This window comes from Lagopus leucura, unplaced genomic scaffold, assembly GCF_019238085.1.
Source record: "Lagopus leucura isolate 7727_CA_CO unplaced genomic scaffold, USGS_WTPT01 Super-Scaffold_100014, whole genome shotgun sequence".
Lineage (NCBI taxonomy): Eukaryota > Metazoa > Chordata > Aves > Galliformes > Phasianidae > Lagopus > Lagopus leucura.
Window position 1 is genome coordinate 15,833,231 of NW_024962268.1, and position 21,978 is coordinate 15,855,208.

At 36.5% G+C, this 21,978-nt stretch overlaps 1 protein-coding gene across 4 annotated transcripts in view; it reads right to left on the minus strand.

The window, feature by feature from the left end:
- SLC1A3 (solute carrier family 1 member 3) overlaps window positions 1-21,978 on the minus strand; it is a 54,295-nt gene that overhangs the window by 8,412 nt on the left and 23,905 nt on the right. For 3 of the 4 annotated variants that reach the window (XM_042875295.1, XM_042875297.1, XM_042875294.1), the window contains 2 exons: window positions 6,859-7,063; window positions 5,437-5,479 (listed from right to left, as the gene is read on the minus strand). In XM_042875295.1, the coding sequence (XP_042731229.1) occupies window positions 5,437-5,479; window positions 6,859-7,063 (248 nt within the window). The remainder of the gene's footprint in view (window positions 1-5,436; window positions 5,480-6,858; window positions 7,064-21,978) is intronic. The other variant, XM_042875298.1, reaches the window with a different exon arrangement.

The following is a 21,978-nucleotide window of genomic DNA, read 5'->3' on the forward strand; positions in this document are numbered from 1 at the left end:
TTTTCTTTTTCTTTTTCTTTTCCTTTTCCTTTTCCTTTTCCTTTTTCCTTTTTCTTTTTCCTTTTCCTTTTCCTTCTCTCTCTCTCTCTTTTTTTTTTTTTTTCTTTTTTTTTTTCTTCCTTCTTTTTGCTGCTTCTGGAATTCTGTCCAAATGGGAAGGTGCCATTGTACTGGTGTTTTTTAGGGGCTATACAGATTTTAGAACTTCTCTCAGCAAGGTCTTCCCTTTTCTACTACTACTATGTACTGTGTACTACTGGTACACATAGCTGTTGATCTTTTCTGTTGACTCACACTGTTAGTAAAAATGAAGTATTCAAACATGTTGGCTTTACCCTAGGGAGATCAGTCTTTCTAGAATTCTTCCCAAGGTGGAGAGCAGTGGAAAAACAGTTTTTTTAGAGTTGAATTCAAAATGGGAATTTGAGCACACAACTCAGAGAGCAACCTTTATTTGCTCTAAAACAGTCACTTGCATTTGCCATTCATTATTCATTAGTGATAAATGAGGTTATGGATAACTTCACTGATGTGTCTGTTTTACTATGCACAAAGCTGTCTATCAAAAAATCGTGAGAAGCTTCCTGGTGAATCAAAGGAAATTAGGGAAAAATAAATACAGTAACTGCAAAGGAAAAAGTATAGGTTGAAGTTTATTCTTCTTAGTACTTTTTCAGATGATGCTGAAAGCAAAATAGAATATTGTTTAACCAGCATTGAAAAAAAAATAAAATAAAAGGAATAAAAATCTCGATGTGGAATGGTGAAAAAGCCAACATTTTGTAGAAAGCAACTACTACTACTTCTACAAGTCTACTACTTGTAGAAAGGATAAGAAAAAATCTCAAAAATGATAGAAAATATCAAAGATTGTGAATTAGATAAGGTAATAGCTGAGACTATCATTGCTTTGCAAAGAGACTATTGACAGAGATCATTTTGTGAGTTTTTATGAAATTTTTGTTTTCAGGCAGATCCTTACTGTACTGTATACTTACTGCTGGGAATAAGGTTTGTCAGCTGTCTTTGAAAATCTAAATAAAAGCATGTACCTCAAATTGACATTTTAATATCATGCTACACTTCTGTGAATTCTCATTCTTTTGTATTATTCATTACTGGAAGAAAGGATGAAGAACTGCTCCTGTAAAACCTACAGATAGGCTTAGGATTTTCAGGAGAGATGGCTGTGTTTTACTAGGAGTCTGCACACCTACACTGATACTCTGTGATAGGCTAAACAACATCACTGTGGTTCTGTCATTTTGAAGAGTCTTTTATACATTGTCACCAGGCAAAAAGAATTTTAATAATATTTTAGATTCAGAATAGTCATATATTTTTTTCCTTAGTTTATGTGCAGAAAGCAAACAGGTAGCAAGGAAAATGCTATCTGATACACAGTAATGCTAATTCCCTTCTTCTAACAACTTTATATGCAAGAAAATTCTATAATGTATTTCTGGAATTACTTGCAAGACGCTATAAATCTTTTAAATTATTTTAAATTAAGCTATCTCATTATAAAATAGGCAATAGATTTAATTACTCATTGTAATATAATAAATTGCATAAATGAATGTTTGCACTTTAACTATTTTTTTTTCACTAGTGGTACAAGATACTCATAGCCATCTCATTTGGATTCACTGCATGACTTTAAGAAGCAGCAGTATATTCCATGGAAGTAGCACATGCTACCATTTAGCATGTGAAAAATGTAATTGCATGGGTAAATGCTCTGAAAACTCATGGTTTACTATTAGTACTCCGACTACGGTGTTAAAGATCTACGATACTGTCCATGAACAGCAAAATGGCATTTATTACAAGTGAACTCTAGCTTATATACCCTATGTGCTTCATCTGTGCCCCTAAAGCATGCATCATACATCCATCACAGAGCAGGGGAAGTCCTAACGTCACATCCCGACATCGCCTCGTTAACGCCTACTCCTGGCACGTCACATCCTGATCTCGACGCCAGATGCCTAATACAGTATCTGCAACATCCGGCAATTAGTGTTATCTCTTCTAGGTCAATGTGGTGATGTAGTTATTAGTGAGTGATGATTCTGAAAAAAACAGGTTTGCTAGGCCTTAAATGCAAGGCTAAATAGAGATAAATGAGCATAATACAGAAATACCCTGTCTTCCTGATTGTTTTTTTCCTGTCCTTTTGGACATTTGTGAAACTATTTGAGATTTTCTGCAGAAGAGTTGATGACACAGGTTAAAATGCATCTCAAACAGCCGATACTATCATGAGGAATAGACAGTATGTATTAGTAGTCTTGTCTTAAAGTGTAATTAACACTTCCAGTCCCCTTGATAAGAATGAGTTCTGGGAAGAACATTAATTAAAAACAGCTCAGATGAAATGTAGTTATCAGATACACCTTTCCAGATCTTTAAGCTTCAGCTGGCATCAAATTCCACCTATTCACAATGACCTCCTCCCCCAGATTATTAGACTGATTCTGTTTCTCCTGATGTCCCAAGTTCACTCTTTGTTTCTTTTGTCTTTTGATATATCCTCAGAGCGCAACACAAAGAGTAGTCAGATAGAAAGCACTTTCTGCCCATCAAGCAGGCTTCTTACAAGTAATAAATAGCAACTTTAAATTTAGCATGGTAACAGAAATGAAAAGCTGTAGCCAGAGATGAAAGATGAATCTTAAGGTTTCTTTGCATATCCTCAAATTGGGAGTGAATACTGGACTATAGAGAATATTTTGAACAAAAGTATCTGATTTTAGACAAGCGTGGAATATTTCCACCAGTCTTTTCAGATTCTTGTTGCTGAAAAAAGACGCAATGCCCCACATAGGAAAAGTAGCATCATATGTTGTATGGAAATAGCCAGCATAGGTTTTAATATTCCACTGTCTCCAATGATCCCTGCCTGCCACTGATTTTCTTGGAGTGGGCACTGATAGAGACAGGGTGCAAACAGATCTTTCATGAGCAGAAAGGGGTTAACTTGTGAAGAATGAAATAAACCCAAAGCCTGACATTTTCCAAGTTATTATTCTTAATGAGGCATGCTAGGAAAAGATGTGCCCTGAGGCCTTCCTGGTGTGTAGTGCTGAACTGCATCAGCTAGGCCTGAAATGGATCTTGTGATTCCCAGCTGAACAGTCTGAACAAGGATTTCCTTTGCTATTCTTCCTGTTTCCTGGAATGAACATTTTCAGAAGAAAGAGAAGGAGGAAGTGCAGGAGGAGGAGAAACAAGAGGAGCTAGTTTTGTTTGCTTCACAGATTTGCTGGGAAAATACAGTAAAAGGAAGTCAAAGGACAACAAGACCGTATAGAGATGACATCTTTGGTGCATCAGAAGAACTGGTTTGGAATGTACTTGCTATTGATACAGTATGTAGTGTCCAAAACTTGCTGTGAGTCTTAACAATCATTAGAGGTTGTATATGGTGGTAATAGTGAGAAAGAAGGAAAATCCTTCCACTGCATTTCAGTGCAGATCTCTGTCAGGAAAGAAACATGTTGGAGAATGCTATAAGACACAATGTGTGCACCTGATGCATCAAAAGATCTGGTTTAAATGTGGGGTGTATATGCCAGTAACATCTGCTGATGGAAGTCAGAAAAAACTTCTATTGAACATTTCCTATTCACTGAACTGTAACTGGGAAAATCCCTTAAGCTGTGAAGCATGTGAGAAATACAACATACATAATAGAATCTACAGGACATCTTTAATTAACAACTTAGATTTAGGACTGCTTTTCACTGAGTTGAATTTCCTGTTGTGGTAGGAATCTTCATTAAAAATAGATGAGCTATTTTATTCCCATTAACTGAAGATTTTTTCAAGACTTCACCATGATAAACCTTCTAATTAAAAAACCTTATACTAACTCCCAGTATATATTCAGTCATAGTAATTTCCATGTCAACTTTTGCAAGGGTAAATTTACTCATTATTATGCTTATACTTTCTCTAGGTGTACACTGTGCTGAACCACACCACCTTCTTAGGTATTTGTTAATTAACTCCAAACCAAGTATTTCAACTTTTATGTAATTTGCAAATTTTACAGTGTATTTCTTGGGCAGTGCTGTTCATAAAAACACCTGTTGATATGCACCCAGTATTTCAGTTCAGCACCTTCCATAAGCTATCTCCAGAGGGTCATCCTCACCCCAAGTCTCAAAGTTCTTAAAATAACCAAATAAACATACCCTCTGTTCAACTTCTTCATTTCCCACACAATATTAAAAACTCTGCTTAACAGAAATCCAATAAGCCATTGCACATCTGTGACGCACACACACACACACAGTAAAATAAAATTAAAAAAAAAAAAAAAAAAAAAAACAGCAAAACCCAGCACAATTAGAATGGGAGGATATAGGTAATTCAGGTTTGATCCATGCTTCAGACCCTTCTGTTACTCTTTACCTTTTTTAAATGTATTTTTCTTTTGTTTTGTTATTAAAATTTTCTCTTTCCTTCAAGGTACTTGTAGCCTTCTGCAGAACCAAGAGCAAGCTAATAATCATTAGCTACTTAAAACTTATTCCCAAATCTTTTTGAAATCATAGTTTAACAGGCAGTATGATTGCTTTCACCCGTTACAGGTAATAACTTCCCAACTTGACAGACTTATTAAAAATGCTTGCAACCAGCTATGTAACTTCAAGCCCTAACTTTTCATTATTTTGAGATGAAAATAAAGTCATTTCCTGACTTAATTGCATAAAGTTCTTTGAATTATTTTCTAGTTTAGCTTAGGATTTTCCATTTCCACACTGCCTTTTTGCATCACTGTTCTGAGTTCAACATAATCTGTTAAAAACAATGAGATAGTGTTTGTTGGTTTTGGACCTGTGTCTAATTTATCTTTAATCTTAAACAAATCTTTAATGTAGAAAGTCACTGCCCTTTGGTGGTCACACATTATGTGACTAAAGAAAATGTCACTGTTTATTTTAAATTCTCTTCTGCTGTAACTCAACTCGTCAGTTTTTACTTTGTACTCTTGCTTTTTTTACCTCAACATTCCAGCTCATTTGGTTGCTACAGTACCAATTGGTAAATTGTCATTTAGAGATTTCTTATGGGTTCTGTATGAAGTAATTAAGTTATGACAAGGCAAATTAAAAATTTCACTGGATCCATGATGTCTTGTTTTTAAAAGAGGTATGAAACCAGTTACTATTATTTTCTCTGTTGAATAGTTTATGTTAGGACTAGGCGAGGAATTTGGGAAGCAACGAAGTAAGAACATTCCTATGCAATCTTATCACAGGTAATGGAAGGTCCCCTTATTTAATTCTATTGTTGATATTAAAAAAAAATTGTTGCCTCAGTTTCTAACCTATGCACATTTTCCATTTTTTAGCATCTTCCAGTCAGTTAAGAGTTTTCATATCCCCGTATCTTCAGACTTATTATGATTTGGAAATAACATACCTGTTTAAAGCAAGCTTCCACCAAATTTGGAGGGAACATATTTCTGTGAAAGAAAAGTAAAATTATATGAGAAATAATATGACTCTAATAACATCTTAAGTAGAGGCACAGCCAATTAAATAGTTGACCAGATAATTTTCAAAGGAACCCTAAGATGAATATATATTAATGCATAGTTACATACAACAAGGAGAGCTTTGCATACAGAATTGGCCTGGTTAGCTTTATCAGGACAAAATGCAGTAGGGTTGGACAGATCACCTCAGTTAATATTTTTTGATCCAGTATTGTATAGCAGGTCTTGCAGTGGAGCAGAACATGAGCTAATTTATCACATGAACAAAGCTCTGTGTATTCATACCAACTTTAAAGTTTACATTTATTTATTTTGTCAGAACCTAGATTAATAAAGAAATTATTAATAGTGCATTTCTATTTCTCAAAAACATTTGCAGTCACATAGCCTTGTTAATAATGACTTTCATAACTCAATTTAGTGCCTTATGATTAAAAAATAAATATTTCGGAAGTCGAAGCATTCTTTAATAATAACACAGACACACATAATAGTATATGTGTTTGCATGCTTGCTATATATGGGAGTTTATTTCCTTTTCAAAATGGTGATATTTCTGAGGGGATTAGAGGCAGCATAACTGAGCAAATCTTGAGGAATCTGAGTGCAAACCTCTTCATGGATCTTTCTGAAGTCCCCCTTCCTGGCAGCATGACTCTTGGAGGCCTTTCTCCATGTCTCTGGCTTCTCCAAATGGGTTAGTGGAACACAAAATTTTGATGGCTTTACCTGTGGAAAAGCTCCTGAGTTCAAAACCTCAGTTTCCCTACTCCCTGGAATACATCTATGACATATTAACTCTAGAAAAGAGGTATTGCAGAGTCTCTGAGCAATGAAACAAGATTTTCTATTTGTGCCCCTCTATTTCAAACATTCATTTTGCGTGTTCCTGGAATTTATTTCCCATCCATACAATTTAAAAAGGTTGAGTAGACAAACCCAGATTGGCATTGAAGAATAGCTAAATCAGGGCTCCAAGTGAAATGTGAAAATTCTTGAAGGTTAGAAGTAAAGAAAGCAGAGGAATTTGGTAATAAGGATTCTTGGATATGGAAGGAGAGGAAAAGACCCATGCAGATAGCAGAACAGAAATCTTTATTTTGTATGTCAAAGAATCTTTCTTTCTTTGAGTATTAGAAGCAGCTTCTTCCCTTGAAACAGCCTGACTGAAATATAGAACTATGCATTGTAGCATTGTAAGTGTTAGAGATATCAGTACGGCATAGTTGAAAGAAATGTAGCTAGTTTATATAGTCACTATCTAAGTTTATTCACTATACATCTCCTGTGAATCCAGATATCACTATTGTCATTGGAACAGAAAATATGCAATATCATAGCCATACCTGATTAAATCAAGAAAGGCATCTGCTGCTGTCACTTGCACAATTTTGCCTTCTCTGTGCATGTTTTCTTTTGTACCTTTCCCGGGGTGGATGATGACCACAATGATTATACCAATCAGTACAGCAATGATTGTAGTACTCATGTAGTAGACTACTGCTCGGACTCCCATCTTTCCTGATGCTTTACTGTCCAGGGCAGCAATTCCTAGTAGATTTAAGCACAAGCACATTCACCTCATGAGTAATGACTATATATTCAGCATAACGCAAATAGGTTTGTGGGAAGAGTTTTGTGGACCAGTACAAAGAAAGCTATCCAATGTAAGTTGGCCTTTTTTTGTAGCTCATACTACCAATGTTTTCATTTATCATACCTTGCTTGCTATCACAGTTTCTATCATAAGAGTTACAGTTTTATGTGCTTATCACCTGTTGAAGGCAAATATTATCATTGTGAAGCAGTATGGCACTCCCTTATTCCAATGAGCCGATACTTAAATTTTCATCAGTGTAGTGACCATAATTTGAAAAATGTGCCTTAGAAATGTTCTGCACCTAACATGCAATGATAAGAAATAAAAAAGTACTCAAGGAATGTTGATAATGTTGCTACAACTAATGTGAGTTTTCTCCAATTGTTAGTGAATGACCTGAGTTTACCTCTGTACCAAGCCCTGGGAATTTAAAATAGCTCGAATGCTGTTAGCTTGCTTCAGAAAATCCTCACTATTTTATGAATAAGCAGTTAGAGTCCTTTATAAGCTTTTCAAAACTTTCAACATTAATCCTAATTCTTGGCTTGTCTTAATGTGTCTGATCTATAGTCAATGCTAGAGTGCTCAGTATGGCATCTGTTGAAGTATTTGTTCTCCAGACTGCACCAACAGGGCTGCACTGTGGCTGTTAAACGAATGCGCTCACAACCTCTGAAAAGTGTCTCATGACCATTGTCAGAAAAAAGCTCTTTCTCTTTCCTAATGGGTGCAGGTACTGTTTTTGTCCCTTAAATGTCTCGTGGTGCTTTCTCTTTAAAATTTCAAGTAGTCAGTAACTTTCCCAAACTCCATCTGCATGGTTCCACCACCTGTTCCACAACAGTGCTAATGGTTTTTGGAATAGTGCTTTGATACTGCAGGATGAAGAAAGACATTATGAAAGAATCTTCTTCAATAGACTCCTATAAAGCATTATCGGATTCAAACTTTGCTGACTGTCCACCTGCAGATTTAGGTGCCATTCTTGAACATTTAGAATACAATGTAAGTTACCTATACAAGAGGAGAAAACATTTAAAAAGACAAAAGGACTCTGAATATAAATAGTGCAGAAACATGAAATCAGAATCATGAACTGGCAAAACCAAACATTTTCTCATAGCATCACTAGATATATTATATTACTTCTCTATACCTCTTAAATGAGGAAATATGTGCTACCAGAGTTACAGTGAGATCCCTTCCGAGAGTCAGTGTTTTAAATGAAGTCAAGACTGCATTATAGGCTCTGGTCAAATCTTCAGACTATAAAACTATAAAACACATATTTCATTCCTTTTCATATCAGACAGAGCTTGCCATGTAATAGCAGAAGCCATTACGCCCAGTAAGATTCATACTGACAAAATGATTTGCACCCATAATTGCTTGATTTATATCTCCCATTATCAATTTAGTAGAAGACTGAAATGTACAAACACAGTAAGAAACTGATAACAGAAATTCAGCTTCTGAAGTCCTCAGTCCTTTATTTCTCTGCTCAGCTTCCCTGTCAGCAAAAGTGGATGATAGTATTTGTGGCAACTTTACATTTGTAAGTTTTGAAATTTGGTGAGGAAAATGGCAAGTGCTGCCAAGAGATAGTCCTCTTATTTTGGTGAACAGGAAATAAATTCTATAGCTAGGCTTACTGATGGGTCAGTAAGATCAAGTGGTGAACCATGTGAACCTGATATGTCAGGGAGCAAGAGTTATGCTCTTTCCTTTGTAAGCTGCTTTCCATCTTGGCTTCCTACTGTGCACTCTGGCTGTGACTACATGGCCCCTTATTTTAGGTTACTTAGTCTCATTTCTGCTGTTGCTTATCATATGAATGACTTAGCCTGAAAGTAGGGGACAGTAATTCCTCTCTTCTTAGGCTCTAACTGCTGATGGTGTGTATAGCAGGAAGCATTCACAGCAGAGGGATGGCAGGCACACGTGTGAAGAAAAGCTATATGAGGAGGAAGCAAGCACATGTCTCAGAGAACCCTTACTGTGTGCTGCTGGGCAGCTTTCCCTCAGGCTGGAGTTAATGGGAACCTGAAGAGGAACACCCAGTACCTGCCAGGGCTAAAGCTTCAAAAGCTTCCAGGACACCAACATCTAAAAAAATATTGAAAATCTGTTTTGGAACATGAGAAAATGAAGGTTTTTGTTTTCTTTATATTTTAAGATGTTGACAAGATTTCTTAGAGCTGAATGGGTCTCTGGAAGTGTTCTTAATGGAGAAGCAATAAAGTTTGCTCCAAAGCTTTCATGTGTCACAGACCATTGTACCCTCAGTGTGTCCTTTCATAGCCAGCCAGAAAAACTCCCATTGTGTCACTGGAGATGTATGCGCCCCTTTCATCCTGCTGCCGCTCCCCTCCCCATGGCTGCTGGCTCCTGCACCCTGCAACCTCCTCTCTTTCCTCCTTCCCCTTCCCCAAGGGGCCTGGGAAACTCCGCTGGGCTGCTGGTCCCCACGCACAGGGATGCCTTGAAGTTGTCAGGGCAACCTCAAGCACTGTGCCCGTAATTCCTCCTAGCGTGCGCACGCCCAGAGTGTGAATAGGAACAATTTTTTAAGTGTTGGTGGAGATGAAGGGTGAGCAAGAAAGAAGGGGGCTGGAGTATGTCTACAGAACTGCAAACAAACCCAAACCCCTGCCTGTCCTGTCTCTTCACTCACTTTTTTCCCCTCTTGAGAAATAAGGTGCAAATCAGTCACACTGTGAGTGAAATAAAAATGTTGCAGAGTTCTCCGGAGTGTCAGGACAAAAAGCAAAGCACTGTGCTAATAACAAAGGTATTAGGGGATGTAGGAAACGCAATGAAAGCAAGTAAGTGGGGTAACTTCAAAAGAAGGAAAAAGAGAGAAACAGTGGAGGAAAAAGGAAGAAAAATCTAGTTAGGACAATTTGTTAAATTTAAGTTGTTAATCTGACTGCTCTGATTGTTTGCCTGACTTAATTGTGGTTCTCCAAATTAGCATGAGCTGATCATGTAGCAATTTTCTTGAATAGCTACTCTACTAGTACTACTTTTCTTTCAATTCAATATTCATTATACTTGTGAGTTTAAATTAAAAAGAGTTCTAAAATTTATGGATCTGGAGGTACTTCAATTGATATCAATTTTCTCTACATTGCACTACATTGCAAGCAAACTGTTTGTAGTCTATCTGTACTCTTGTAATTTACTAGGGCACACTAACACAATCAAAATACTGTACCCCTCAGGAAAATCAAAGATAAAACATGCTGATCATAGTCTCTATAGATAATATTTAAATCAGTTACTTTGGAGCTGCTTACTGAAAAGAATTCCAAGAAATTGTTCTACAAGCCAAAAATCAGAGCCTGTGCTAAGAAGTCCAACTTCAGAGCACTTCCTCCCTGTAACTGGTGCAACCCTAACCCTAATCCTAGCCCTAACTCTAACCCTAAAATCATAAGTTTGTGCTATGTAACTCTGAGAATTGAGTTTAAGCCCATACCTACTTTTCCTGTTACAGTACTTTAGAGTTTCTACCTGGTTTGTTTTGTTGTTGCTGTTTGTTGGTTACTTGGTGCCGGTTTTTATTGTTGTTTTGGGTTTGGTTTTGTCTGTCTTGTTTAATAAAGAGTATTTATATTCACCTCAATGATAACTGGTCAGCAGCTCGTATGACTGAGGTCTTATTTCTGCACATAAATCCCCAGTCAGCAAAGTATACTTGAATTTAAATTTGTCCCTAATGTTAATTACTATATTTGTTGAAACAAAGCCCCAGTTAACAGTTTCAAATGGGATATTTTTATTTTTACGCATACTGATCCCAAGATGTTCCAAGAGTAAGAAGTGCACCACTGAAGAACTGGGCAGCTAACAAGACCCATTTTGCTTCTCTTAAAAAAACAGTCACTGCATAGGAGTGGCCCTAAAGCCTTCAGTGATTTTATCATTTGTCAGATGTACACTTGTATGCATATGTATATCCTTAGTATGAAAAAAATAAAATGAACAGCTACTACTTTTCATACAAAAAGTCTCTATTTCTGAAAGCCTTTTGTTGTCCTTTAGAACTTTTGGAAAAAATAGATTTTGTGTATTTGCTTTCCTACATCATAATTCTTGTGTTTTGTATAATAGAATCTATCATGTTGCCCAGAATAGATTTAAGTTTTGGTCACTTTAAAAATATTTGTCACTCAGAATGATAAAGATTTTAAACATAAAATAATCAACTCTGAATGGACGTGTACAGGCAACTGTACTGCCTGATCCTCATAAATATTCACCAAGGCAAATAAAAAAGGGAGATTTCTAAGATTGTTTCAATTTTTTTTCTTAATATCAATTATTGGAACTGAATTAATAGCACTTTCTTGCTAATGTAGATTTTTATATAAATATCCCTTGCATGTTTCAAACTGAGTTTTTAAATACAGAACATTATGAACAGAACATCTTTTCACTGTTAATTATTTTCCTGTTTATTTTTTAGAGTCTCTTCATTAGGAAATTGCAGTTGCTTATTAAAGACTCTTATGGTGGAACAGCAATAATGGCAACTGTTGATTCAGGAGTGTTGCCCTAATTTTGTTTCTTTTAGGTTGCCTTTCACTCTCCTAATGAAGCAGTCTTAAAAGGACTACTCCCGACCCCCTACATCTACTAAGCACTATGTGATGAGTAAACTCTCAGTGTGAGACCATGAGAACAATCCCTTTTGTGTATGTTGATGAGGATTTGTGGAAATGAATAAGGCTGTGTAAGCTCATGGTGAAATATTCTAACAGAAAAATTCTAAGAAAAAGGAAGAGCATTAGTTAGGTAAAGACAGCGGGAGTATTGCCTGACTTTAATTAACACGATTAAGTTTGAAGCTTTATTCTGATAACTGCCAAGCGTTCCCAGGAAAGGAAAATCAATATTTGACACCTGAGTCCTGTGCAAGATCAGGCCCCACATTAGTCCAAGCTCCAGGTTATTTCTTCTGGTAAGAAAATAAAATTGAAAAGAAAAAAAAGTGATGTAACACTTTCAAGGAATTATAAGCAGTGGTAAAATTAATTAATATTAAATTAATACAACTAATTTCCTCCTGAAGACACATAAAATTCAAGTCTGAAATACAGCTGTGTCTGCCTTTTTTAGAAGAACCAACAGAGCAAACTGCCCCCAGATCTCAGTATAGTTTATTCTTACATGAATATGGAAATTGAAATAAGAAAATTGTATGCTTTTACATTTTTGCCTTGTCCATTAAGACAGTTTGACAAATCTCTCAGGAAAGTCAGCAATTATGTTTGATCCAAAGTTACGTGACTGTGATTAAGCCAAAATGAATAAAGAAAACCATGGCAGGGATGCAGTAATGCAATTTAATGAGCCAATTAAGTGGCCAACAGGGGCCCCTGAAGGACCAAACATGCCCCACAGCTTTGTAATTCAGCCCCATTCCTTGCCACCAGAAAGCTATTTACTTTGTTCTTTGTAGAATTAGTTTTTCTGTCAATTTGTTGTTCTGAATCATCTCAGGATGGTATCAGACAAACACCAGACCTGGTACAAAGGAAGCAGAAGGACGGCATGTCTGGGAGAAGACAGCCTATTTAGCAGCAGTTTTCCTTTGCTTTGTGTTGGCTGTACTATTAGACTGCATCTTTTGCTTGTGGTGGCAGTGCTGCTGAAGCACATTCAGAGTTCCTCACTTTGCCCTGCTTATCTTTCAGCTGGCTCTGCTCTCACCACTTTGCAGAACACAACTGACACCAGTTGGATGAGGTCAAGCGAACAAAGGTGTGGAAAAGAACACCTGGGCTCAGCACAGCTCTGGAGAGCCTGGGCTACATGGTATAGTTCTATAGTACTATAGAAAAAATCAGCATCAAAATAAGCCATTCTGAAGATATAAAATATTCTTGCTACATTTAATAAGAAATACCACTGCATGAATGAATCAGAGAAATCACGGACCTTAACAGGAAGGTGGATTTTGAAAGCATGATGAGTCCACATAAGCATTAAGGTAAAACAGTGTGCCTTTTTCTGTGGATTCTTCATCACCGCAGCAAGGAGAAATGTTGTATACAATGCAAACCTAACCACACCATGCATACTTATTGCTGGTACTCATACAACAGTTGCTTTGAATTATGTCTGAATGTGGGCACTGGATACCAATCAGTGACCACTGATTCCCCATGATTCTGGAAGCTTTTGCACAGGCAGTAACACAGTGATGCAAATCAAACATCTCTTCCTGTTAGTCCAATGCCTCTTGACAGAGACAGTACAAAAATATTCTAGCAAATAGGCATAACGTGTTGCAAGCTGCAAATGTCCTCCTTACCTTTCTAACATTTGTCAAGGGAAAATGGTTACTAACTGACCATGGTTTATTGGCCTTCATCCTCCTTGCTCTTCTAACAACAGTTACATCATTACTAGGAGTATGCTTGAGAAACCACAATGAGAAACTGACAGAACATAACTTGCTGTGCATTATAGAAGCTAAAGCAAACTCCAGTGGCTTTGCAGGATCTGTACCTTTCACTTAACCATGAATAATGAAAATTTTTTGTTGTCAATCATCACTGATACTGCTGCTTCTGTGTAATACATTCATTTTAACAGAATGACACAATGCTTAATTTCACTGCAGCTGCTTAAATTGTTATCTTGTCTTTTTGAAAAATGACAGTAAACTGTCATTGGTGAAAACTATTTCCTGGGACATCAAGCATAGTGCTCTGATATAGCTGGCAAATACACTGTAATGTCTTGGTCAGAATTTAATTTAGTTTAAAGTTCAGATCAGTTGCTATTTTTACTTTAGCTGTCTTCATGGTAGGTTATTCCAGTCTTTCACTGCTCTTACTGAGGTGGTTTTCACAGAATTTTTTTCACAAATACTACAGAAATAACTTCATTTTCCTTCTTTAAAAGTCTTCAGACAGTGCTAGTCATTGAAGGCAGGGAAATCAAGGTCCTCCCAAGACTTGTTTAGCAAGGTTGTTGCTAAATGATACATAGACATCAATGTATCACAGCCTCCACTAAAACAAAATACATAACTAGTACTGAAATACTGCATTTACTGTACATCAGTGATATGTGTATTAGTGAAGAAAACCTCTTGTGGGAATATGCTGTACTATCCTGAAGACTGCCACTGATTTACCATCCGGGGTTTCAAGATATCAGAATTTGTTTAGAGAAGGACATTTCCTGAAACTCACATCTGCCTCAGAAGAAGCCTGCTGTGGACCTGTTTAGATGCCCATTTAACTCTTCACATTATTCCATCTTTTGCTCACAGTATTGGAATGTGCCAAACAATACGCTTTTTGAAGGGAAACTAGGGAGTAATTTATCTTCTTTATGTGTGCTAAGCAGAGCAGGAGGGAGAAGTAAGCAGGGATTCACAGCAAGCCATGGAGCAGTGATTAGTAACAGCTGACAGTCTCAAACCAAGACTCTCTTTCTTTGGTTACCTCATTGTAATAACACAGTACAAAGGACTGACTGTATTCAAGCCAAGAATCAGAGACTCAGGAACACAGAAAATAGTAGTTCACATTTTTTTGGTAACAAAACACTGCTACTACCTGCACAGTGCGATTCTAAAAAGACGTAATTTCAGGTCCAGATATTTTGACCAAATTTCCCTGAAAATTAGATTCTTCTGTTGGGCATGAAGCTGCTCATTTTCTGTATCATGAGTAAAACAATAAGCACATAGATTTGCTTGAGGAAAAACATAATGTAATATGGTAAGTTATGTCAGGTTGATCAGGACGTATTGTTACAAGACTGAAGTAAATACACCAGTAACTACCACCTTTATAGCAACAGACCTCTACTCTGTTCCCCAAGGATGAAAATACCACTTCTCACTTAATCTGATCATGTTGCCAAAAAAATATCTACTTTAAATACAAACTGTGATGTGTTCTGGCAAAATGCCACTTACAAGGATGCCTTTCCCTTCTGAATGATGCTAAGCACATTACTTAGTGATCCATAAAAACTGTATCTCAAAATACATGTGGAAGCATTTAATCTGCTAAAATGCAGGTCTGAGTTTTGGCAAACTGTGCCTGGAGCCCTTCAAAGACAAGTTTTTATTAAGTACAGAACTTATTAAGCAATATCCTACAAATGTACAGTTGCTGCATACCACATGATGAAGCTGTAAACAATTTACTGTTACTAATGCACTCCTGATCAACTTTAGCTGCTACTGAGAATTTTTCTCAGTATGACATACTTCAGCACAGAGGTACAAGACTGAAGATATACCTAAAGGAACAGTAAATAGTGTTGCAGTCTTACAAAAATACATTTGCTTTTCCATCTTCAATATGTAATAGATATCTGTAGAGACACTTCTGTTGAATTGCTGAAAAAATGAAATGAACTTTAGTGAGAGGGGCAAGATATTAAATACATGTATGTTTTCGTACAAAATGGGGCTGGATTTGGTGTATAGGATTCTACCAATTTGTGATTGGTAATAGCTCTATGCTAGAGGCATCATCTACTCACCGAAGATGTGATCCAGCATTATTGGCCAAAACCAACTCTTGGCTTCTTTACTAAAATATTCAACAATACTCCATTGCATTGGTACTGTCTTTTATTTGAATGATTGTCCACTGGGGTCTGAAACTGGCTAAGTTCATGCTGCAGCCATGATTTAGAAAGGAGTTTTGCTAAGATGGATGGTATTAACTGAGATTTGAATTATCAGCAGTGTGTTTCTAAGGCGTATGGTACTGACCTGGCCACTGGGTTTCTTCTTCTATTTAATTTTAGCACAGTTTTTAAAACCATAAGGTATCTTTGCTAATTCAGCAATGTTGAGGTAACTTTCATAATTATGTGACATTGCCTGTAGATGTGTAAATAAGACTTGATATTTTGGAGTAATCTGAGGTTACTGCAGCAACAGCCCACTCATTAAAGAATCCTGCATATTTTTTTGTTGTTGCAGTAGCTACTATTTACCCGTTTCTTAATAATCAACTGTATTATTCTTAAGAAATCTTATCAAAGAAAATAACACCAATTAGCTCATCTCTGTCCAGCCTGAAAGTGATACATTTTCAGTTTGCTTTCAAGCTAGCAATTCATTTATTTGCAGTTTTACCTATTTATCTTCCGTTTCTCTGAGTTGCTCACGGAGCTGTTGCTTTCTTTTTTGTTCATGTTACACAGATCCTGCTGGTGTTTACATGTTCTTGTAATCTTTTTCATTTATTACATTCCTTTCTGTTTGCCAGGCATGTTTTTTTTTTCTATTTTTGCTGTTGTGTTGGTTTTTTTTCTTTCCAATATTATGTATGTTTTCTTCAGCCATTCTTGACGGGCCTTCACTTTGCTCCCTGATTCTTCTCTTCTCACACCTCATTTATAATTTTAATCTCTTCCAAGTTGTAGCATTATCTGCATTCACTTGAAGTACCATAACTCAACTTAAATGGTGCTCCATGCTGCTGTTGCTACCCCATTCTCTGAACCAGTAGAAAAATATCTTAATTGTTAATCTACAGTATTCAAGTCAGCAGCTTAGATAAAACCCCTTCTCAGCTTGGGGAACTTTGTCCTGAAAGACATTGCCACCAAAACCATAGTGACTTTGAGGCAGTACCTATGTAGTGGGGGATCTATCCCTTTTGTAATACAAATAATGTGCACTATTAAATAGTGTTATCTATCCATGTTAAAAAGAAATACATATTTGGTCCTTGCTGTCTCTTCCATTAATCTACAGCATGTTTTGCATTAGAAACTGCAGAACAGAAACTAATTAGACAATCTAGAGTATTTTTAGCTCATCTTTTTCCAAAGAATCAAAGTAACTTGGATTAGTTAATAAAAATTCTGCATATAACATTTTAAAAAATGTGGGAACTTGAATCATCTATTAATAATGAATCTACAAAACATCCTGAGAGTTCTCTAATCATGTATAACAGAGTTAGGAATTCCTAACGTAAACGTATTAGAAAAAAATGGTGTAACATTTTCAAATTTATGAGATAGCAGGCATTTAAAATATCATCTCTAATCCGTCAGGTAATCTCTTAATAATAAATAAAAACATTCTAATTCATGAGATCATGAGCATTTTGCCTTTCTTTTCACAGACTATGGGACTGTAGGACAATAATAACTAATGATTTAATTTCAATCTACCCCAAGAATTTAATGGGTAAAAGACAGAGAGAAAACTAGCATCTTATTTGTGAATTTAACAATTCAATTACGCTTCAAATTGCCTTTATACTTTGGACTTTTTTTCATAGTTCAGTAATGATGTTAAGGCTGTTCTGAGAACTTGTTATGAAAGTGTGGAGTTGGAGTTTCATGTGAACAGACTTTTGTTTTCCTTCTCTTCTCTCCTTTGTTTCACTGACCTCTTGAACTCTGGGTCACTGATTCAGTTACAGCCTTGCAACATCAAAGCTGTACATATTTTGCTTTGTCGTTCTCCACCTTACAGACTTGTAGGAGGCACTGGAAAGAAGTGGAGACTTCCTCTGGAATGCCTGACAGTACCAATGAGTACTTTTTAATAGTATTATTCATCTCTTTTCTGGGATCTTATAGTACTAAATAGAGCTGAAAAAGGGTTCTGGCTTCTATGAATCAAGTGCTGTACAGTTGCCATCTGCGCATCATCTGTTTGCAGGCAGAACTAAGGATATGAATTTCTATGAGAGGCTTAGGGTACCAGAGAAACTATCAGCTGTTTTAAAACTAAACAGATGAAAGAGAAGGGTTTTTGTTTGTTTGTTTGTTTGTTTGTTTCTTTTAGCTTATTGTTATTTTTGGACTGTGATGCTCTACAGGATCCTGTTTACTTTTAAGGAACTATTAAACATCCTATCTTGAATTTGAAAACTTTATTTTCTTTATGGATGCAGGTTCTTTGCACAAATTCATTAGTCTTGAGACAGACATCAGCAGGCTTAGTAAGCTAACATTCTTGAGCTTTTTTGTTTTTTTTTAAACTAGATTTTGAGAGTTAAAATGTACTGTGGTTGTAAATAAAGGACAAGGCTGATTTTCAGTGCAAGAATGTATTCACTAATGAAACAGCCATTCATAAAGTGAATTCTTGACCAAAACTTGTGTTTCTAGCTCTAAAAAGGAACTATTTTCACTGAAGAATCTCTGATATTATCAAATATTCAAATCTAAGTTAGAAGTGGGTGGTGAATGTCAGAATAAAGTAAGCATTTAGCTTAGCATACAAGTAGTGAGAGCTGTTTATGAAGGGAGCATATTAATTCTAGTGCAATTATAGTACTTACAGTACTATGCTGTATTTTTTCTTTTCCTTATCAACCAGCAGTAAAGAGCTATTGACACAATTATCTGAAGACAAAAAGGCGCAGTTATCTGATGAAATGTCAATTCTGCTTAATTCTGGGTTACTGAAAACCTGATCCTGAAAACACACTGATCTGAGGCAAATTCACAACTAATGATCCATGAGGTCATTCAAACACTTCAATGAAGTAGTGTACATTAATACTGGCTAAAGAACTATACTAGAATCAGTAACTCTTAACTACACAGGAGTTACAACTCATGCTCCCCAAATACTGGAATAACTTAAAAATGGACATTTTATAAATCAAGTGCTTTTGTTGTCTGAGTGCTGAGTTTTTGAAATATGGTCAGAATATACTTTTGAGTTTTTCTTCACATATAGATTAATTTGCTTAGATATTTCATTTCCATAAAAGATGAGTTTTTAAAAATGACATTAAGACCTGAATGCTTCTAGAGATGCTGGAGTTGAATGCTCTATAGTTTTCTTTATTCCCATATTCATACTCAGAATTAAAATTGAATTGCTATTCAATTGTTCAAAACTGTAAGAGATTTTATCTTCTGACTTCCCATATGGCAACATAAATAAACTTCTTTTGTTTTTCTTCACAAATCTTTCTGTGCCCGAATAATTTTTACTTCCCTTTGTAGGCCATCATTTGTATAGCTAGTTTTGACAGACTCCTGTGGAGTAAAAAGTCTCTTCAAGAAAATATCTACAGAAGAAATACATTGGACATTTTTATCTGGTTTGCCGAGTAATCAAGATTTAAGAGTTTACAGTCCCAGCAGCTTCTCTTACCATTTTGCAAAACACAAGTGTTTTCTCAGCAGAAGCAAGTGAGAGTTAAATACAAATCTTCCCTGTTCCAATACTTGTACCAAACTTGGAGGGGTCCGTGTTTGCATGAACTGTACACGTCCTCCTTCCAGAGGGCAGGACTATGTCTTGCACTGACAAACTCTCTGCTGAGAAGAGAAAAGCTAAACGTACCACCAGTGCTAAACTGGGAAGCTCTGAGAAAAGCTAGCTAGCTATGAGAACTATCAATGGCCTACAAGAGTTTCTTTTTCTCCACTTCTGGAATTCAAATGGTACTTGCTACCTTCCAGAGGCAGGCCGATGAGGCTTTAAGGTGAATGTAATTGACACTGCTGTATCACTGTGTATCAGTGATCTCACTGTATTCAGTCAAACCTGGGCAAGATCCGAGAGATCTAGAGAATAAAAGGAGAAAGACACTGTGTGAATGGGGAAAAGTGTCATCAGAGTGGTTCCTGACTGATGCAGTGCAGAGAAGTTGCAGAATATGGCCAGAACTACCCAAATCTAACACTGCCTAGAAATAACTGTGACCAAAATTAAACCAACTAACAAACCAAACCAAACCAAACCAAAATAGTGATTTCTGGGATTGATGGAATGATGTGTGAGTTCTGCATAAAGCTTGAGCAGTGCAACAACACTGAGTTGCACACTGGATTGACTGACGTGAAGAAAACCAGATCAGTCTGTGAGTCTGAAAAATTTACATCACGAGACCTTCCACCCAATTAAAACAGGCTGACAGTTCTGTAAGGAGACTCCATGTTTAAGCAAACATTTAGCTGTGTCCATGCCTGCCTCAGTCACATCTGGTGACAACATTTCAACAGATGAATAAGGAAAAAAATATCACACTCTGTTTCACGTATCTGCAAAAAGTTATCTGCTATGAAAAGGAACTATGAGGCAACTGGAAAGATATTCCTAGCAACAATAGCAATAAAAAATAGCAAGTTCTTAGATACTTGGCAGTGCTATCTTCTGTGATGATCTTAATTCCATATGCAACAGTACCGTTTATGTTTTGTTGCTTTCATTTCTAAAGAGCTGAATTGGAGACTGCAGAATATACACATTGCAGCAATAAAGAAAAAGTAAAGAAAAAATGTGCAGAAATAGGAGCACCTGGGTGGAAGGAATTGAAGAGGACACATAATCTGCTCCATGAGGCTCAAATCCCAGATGTTGCTGTCTCTTTAATCTCAAAAAATATTTCCTCAGTTAGAAATTTCTGTTCTGAGTTTCTCTGTTTTTTCCTTACTCACTCTCCAACACCAGTGAATGATAAACTACTAACAGAGCAATCATCCTCATCTTCCAGAAAATAAAATACTTTACTGGAACCCAGACCCACGGTTTGAGTCTTGTAGTTCCTATGGTGCATAGTGATATCCCTAGTTCGCAGTTGCTCGGAATTCAGGTGGGACATCCAGCAGTGCTATCAAAAGACAATAACTGCCTCCAGTAAAGATCATCCTGTCTTACAGAATTTTATAACAGATAGATATGCTTGAAGATTACCATATAACAGATTCAAAAATTACATTTGAGAATTTAATCAAAATAATTCATTAACGATCAAGAATTGCTCACTATCAATGCGCTGAAAAAGAAAAATAAGGAGTGAAAACAATGGTAGAAAGCATGATGATTGCATTACAGTTTCCTGAGAGCTGAAAACCTTCTGCTAATGCACAAAGGACTTAGCTTGCAGTGAGTCTTTCTGCAATGATCTGAACAGCTAATGCAGTGATTCAGGAAGTAATTTGTGTCTGTCAGATTTTATAACTCTGGTGAAAGGACGATATATGTTACTCGTCCTGGTGTGCAAGTACTCCCAGTAGTGTTCCTGTGTCCCCAAAATGCACCCCCAGAAACATTATTGATTAAAGGAACGTTCTTGACTGTTTAGATGTTTCTGGTCTTCATGAGTGGTTGTAGCAATCATCTTTGTTAATCTCTGTTATCTCTGTTAAAGAAGAGGCAAACTAACAAGGAAGTAAACATGTTGGAGCTGTGTTATATTCATGCATAAGAATTGGGGATTCAGATCACAGTGTTCAAGCCACAGGTAATGAGGTGAAAGAAGTAGGAAAACAAAAGCTGCAGGGTTAATAGTCAACAATGACTGCATCTCTGAGCTCTCCAGCTTTGTTTCAAAATGGTTGAATGGCTTGTGTCAGTGTGGAGCACAATTTAATTCTGCATGGTATGAAAAAGAGCATTATTATAATGTGCTCCCAATCTATTTAATTGAACACCTCACTTTTCCTTTATTATGAAAAGTCATTATAAGATATAAAAAGTACTCCATTTAAGCCTCTGAAAATGATTATAATTTCTGTAGAGTTTTATGGCAATCGTCCACCTGTTTTATCTTTTCCAAGCCAAAAAGTTGTAGTCTGTTTAATCCCTGCTTGTATTTCACTGAACTGTATACCACTGGTAAGCATTGTCATTTGCTTCATACTGTTCATGGCAAGTTTGAAAATTCTTTCCTGTATACTAATGGCCAATTAAGAACAAATGATTAGGTGTAGTATAGCTGTAGTATGGTTGCCTTTCCCAGGTGTATTACGTTGCACTCGGCACCGTTCATCTGCAATTTTATCGCAGTAATTCACTACTGAAAACAGTGTTCTTTACAGCTTCAGTCTTCACTATCATGAATAAAATGCTAGCTCTAAGTGTCCTAATGCCTAAACTGTTTAGGAGACTTGT